The 4,522-nt window shown below is 29.7% G+C and overlaps 1 protein-coding gene across 1 annotated transcript; it reads left to right on the forward strand.

The window, feature by feature from the left end:
* The first annotated feature begins 405 nt into the window (after positions 1 to 405).
* Positions 406 to 4,159, forward strand: LOC118187661 (uncharacterized). The gene is made up of 2 exons (XM_035357926.2): positions 406 to 668; positions 3,259 to 4,159. The coding sequence occupies exons 1-2, from the start codon at positions 515 to 517 to the stop codon at positions 3,690 to 3,692; spliced, it is 588 nt and encodes a 195-aa protein (XP_035213817.2). The 5' UTR covers positions 406 to 514; the 3' UTR covers positions 3,693 to 4,159.
* The last annotated feature ends 363 nt before the right edge of the window (positions 4,160 to 4,522 follow it).

Genomic DNA, 4,522 nt, shown 5'->3' on the forward strand with positions numbered 1-4,522 from the left:
GATGATTACTTTTCAAATTAACATTACATTACGACTTGAAATTTGAATTTTTGATTTTGTACTAATCATGTAATGTAATATATTATATATAAATTTATTTTATTATCAATATCTAAGCTGTAATTTTAGCATGATTTTAAAATATTTGACAATAAAAACGGTTTTTGTGAAATTCGGAAAGATTTTACTGTTGTTTAAAATCTGCCATATTTCAAATTCTAAAATTAATTTTACGTACAGTAACTGAAAAAACATGAACGTGAGATACAAACCGTATTTTTGTAGCTATGTTTCACGCGTAGCATAAATAGACTCTCGAATTAGTTGTTGATGTTCCCCTATACGTATTTACGTGCTACGTGTCAATATTTTATGCCGTTGGTTTAGATTTATTTAAATTTTGCTTAGTAGCTTGTGCATTATTATTTTTTGAATTTTATTAGGAAATTGCCTACTTATCTTGCAGTTCTCAACTGAACGATTTCCTGTTTTAATACGTGAAAGCCAAGCAACAATGGATGCTTCGAGCTTTAGGGTACGAAAACCACCTGGCGGAGACACAAATGATATCTTTAACCTCGAAGTCCGACAGAAGGTTCAAGCAAACGAAATAGAAGCAAAGCAACGAGTTTTCAAAGAACTTCAAGCATACAGTAACGAAATCCCAAGTAAATATTTCTAAACTTATTTACTTTTAAATAGTGAATCTGTTAAATGCATGATTTGAAACATGATATATTTATCTAAACTAGCAATTACATTTAGCCGTCCGTAATAAAAAAAGACAGCTTGTGTATGCCTTGTGCGTGTTTATATCGCATACAGCAGAGATGGAAATGCCCACAGCTAAGAAATTTAATGTATATGCAAAGTGCTAACTTTGAAATATGAGAAAACGTTAATTTCGCTCAGTGCCGGGACATGAATTCAAAAGAGCTATAACTTGTCATTAATTCACTTTATAATGCATGATTCATGTTATTGAACGAATTATAATGTGATTTTGATAGAAAATGTATTATTATTTAAATTTTTAAATTTTGCATTGAGAAAATCCTGAGCAGCGAAAAAAAATTCCGTGTTTTAAATATTATTTATGACTTCTAAATATTAAAAATCAGTTTAATTTTGCATTTTTATTTGAAATAAAAATTTTATTGTTTATGATATTTTGTATAATTTATGTTATGGATGATGTAATCAATGACGTCACCTTGCTTTAAAAGTAATTTTAATATCTATAAATTTAATCTAATGTTTTAAACATTATTTATGGCTGTTAAATATTAAAATAGAATTTAATTTTGCATTTTTTAAATGATTTTATTATGTATGATTTTTTTAAATAATTTGAATACTTTACTATGGGTAAAATACGTAAAAACAGTGTTTTTCAAGATGGCTGACGATTGTTAAAACCGCGCATTCAATTGCGCCAAAGTAAATCGCCAAAAATCCGTGCAACCATCTACCAAAGTAGCACCAATTTATCTTCAACACATCTTCAAGCAAAACGGATTTCAATCTGTTTAATTAATAATTAATTCAATTTACGTTATGTATATTTCCTAAATTTTCCAACTTTGTTGCATTCATAAATTCTCTGAAACGTTGCGTTGATTATAATTTCTTGAAAAACGGCCCATGAAGAAGTTAGAATATGTTCTCCAGTTAAGGCTAATTTCTTATATAATTCTTCATTAATATTTAACATCGTCGTATGACATTACTTGTAGGTTTTATGTAAGGCGATCTGAGGTTTTGCTTTGTACCGGTTTTATATACTTTTTCTCAACATGAAATTCTTATTTGCTCTCCATCGGTGCTGTTTTTCTTCAGCCCTGGAGTAAATGTTCTCATGAAAATTAAACTATTTAATGAATTGCTGTGGGTCACAAATCAAAAATTCTTTCCCTGAAAAAGTATTAATAAAATGTCTTCACTCCATATCCGTTATTAAATAATGAAGAATCTGAATGTTGTATAGATGGATGGGTGTTCCTCGCATTGTGAAAAAAACGTCTGTACCTACAGCCACCAAATTTTGAACACGCATAGTCTTCTATACGAATATGTGCGCCTCGAAGCTCGAATTTTGATTTCAAATTAGTTTTTTATTTATTTAATATTTTGTCCGAACTTGATGAATTTTTTATAAATATGAATATGAATATAATATATGTTATTTATAAAAAATTCATATTTATAAATATGAATTTTTTATAAATAAACTCAATCATTTAAAAGCAATATGCTTGGTGCTGTCAGCAAAGCATAAGATACTTATTTTTTTATGTTTAATTAACACACACAGCGATTTAAAAGAAATCTGTTGCCATTACCAAAATAACTAAATATTTTATCTTCCATGCGCCAGTATTTTTTCATTCATCAAATAGTAAGCTATTTAATTTTTCTTTCAGATTTAATCTGTCTGTTTTGCTTAACAATCTAAGCGATTTAAAAACAATAAACGCAATTATTCATCTGTCTTATTATTAACTTGGCCCAGTGAAATTATACTAGCTACACTCATTAAAATCCTCACATGTTGTTTTTCCTTTCTATAATCTTTATATTAGGCTGTTAGCCGTTTATTCGGCTAGTAAGTTATATATGTAGTTATCGGCGATCATCTGATTGCTCATAATCTCTTGGAATTTAAGTTATGATTTAAAAATAGAATTTTCATGAATAATAAATATTAAATTTGTGAGTATAGAACCTAAACAAATAAATAAAAATGAAAGCAAAAAAATATTATATCTGCTGCAACTATTTAATAAGACATCTTAAACGAAACAAATTTTAAAAATTATTTCATTTTAGGGACCGAAGTATTTATATTTCTTTATTGAACAAAAAATGAGTTGAAAAATGTTAATGTTTTATTAAAAACATGTTACTACTATTTAATTAAAAATTTAAAATGCCATTTAGCGGCATCACTTCCTGTTCATTGTTCAAGCATCACTTCCTGTTCATAGTTCGCCGTATGTGTTGACAATACTTTCTATTTCGGAAGCATGTGATTTTTTGCCCTGCGTCGCGTGCGAAAAGAACTGCATCGAGATGTTGATGAACGTTACCTTAGAACATAAGGATATTCTTGCACTATTATAACAATTCTTGATTGCATTTTGAGGCCAATTAATTAACATAATAATACCAAATACATACAATTGGCTATTTATCTTTTACTGTTTCTTGCTTTAACTGATAAACTGTGGTATTTCATACCAAACATTTCATTTGCAGATCCTTCATCTAAGTTGTGTGAAATTAAGCCTGAAATTTCATCTGCTGATAAACTTCGAAACCATATGGACAAGCCAAATGAACGTAGTTCTAACTTCTTCCCTTTAGATAAAGAAAATATAAAGCAGTTTGAAGAAGAGAATATTTTATCTGTGGATAAGCTTGGAGATATACTAAAGGAAGAGCTTTCTGTTTCTCCTGAAACGGATATTCAAACAGAAGATGATCCTGAGTTAGCTACCAAGAAATATTTGATTCACAATCCTATCACCGGCGAGGTTGCCGAAATGAAAGTACCACCACGAGCAACGTGGGCAAAAGCTTCCAACATTCCGAAATGTCAAGATAATTCTTTAGGCTTGTCTTCTATTTCTAGGCCTAGCATTCGTGTTCGACAACCACCAGGAGGAGTATGTTCAAATATATTTTATTAAATTCACAATGAGGACAAATATCCTCAACTTAGAGGAAAGATTATGCAACTGAACTTTCAAGTAAGGGAACCTTGTATTATTTTGAAAGACCTTAAGCAATTCTGTTCGTAAAAATACTTTCTCTAAAATTCTTTCCTTAGAAGTTACACTGATCGCGTGCCACATAAATTCTTTGCTTGATTTTATTCTAAGTGTTTTTAAAATTTCGGGAGCGCAGTTTTTCAAAATTTTATTTTGCATGGACGTAGTATTATTTCCTGCACGGAATTCGTTTGCGTTGGCTTTAGGTTTCAAGTTTCATCTTTCTTCTGCAAAATTCTTCAGAAGCAGTTTACAAAACAGAAGATGATAAAAAAACTGATACGAAAGAGGTAGTTATATACATCATTATTTCGAAGTTCTAGTTTGTAATATAAAATTTGCATTACTTGTTTTATTTGATTAGAATAAAATCTTTTGATAACGAATGTTTTCGTGGCTTCATTTTAGACTTTTATTGAAGAATTTTACTATTCGTTTTAATATGAATGCATTAACTCTCCGCCGTAAATTTTTGCTGCCTCCACTGTAGCATCCTGAGACGTCTTGAACTATGAAAAAGATTTCTAGGAGTACTGTTGCACCTAAGAACTGCATTTTCATAACTTTAGATAAGCTGACCGGTTGCCTTAATGAACAAAATTTTGCACTTCTTAATATTTCTCAAAAAAAATAAAAGGGTTTAATAAATTTGGAATTAATTTTTCGAAAATGTCGTAATGTGATTCGGTTACCAGATAAGCTTTATGCAGGTTCGAATGTTTACTGCAGCAAATAATTGAACACTGGCA

The sequence above is a fragment of the Stegodyphus dumicola genome, chromosome 7 (genome assembly GCF_044657685.1).
Source record: "Stegodyphus dumicola isolate Sdum_Otavi_A_Nest chromosome 7, ASM4465768v1".
NCBI classification, from domain to species: Eukaryota; Metazoa; Arthropoda; class Arachnida; order Araneae; family Eresidae; genus Stegodyphus; species Stegodyphus dumicola.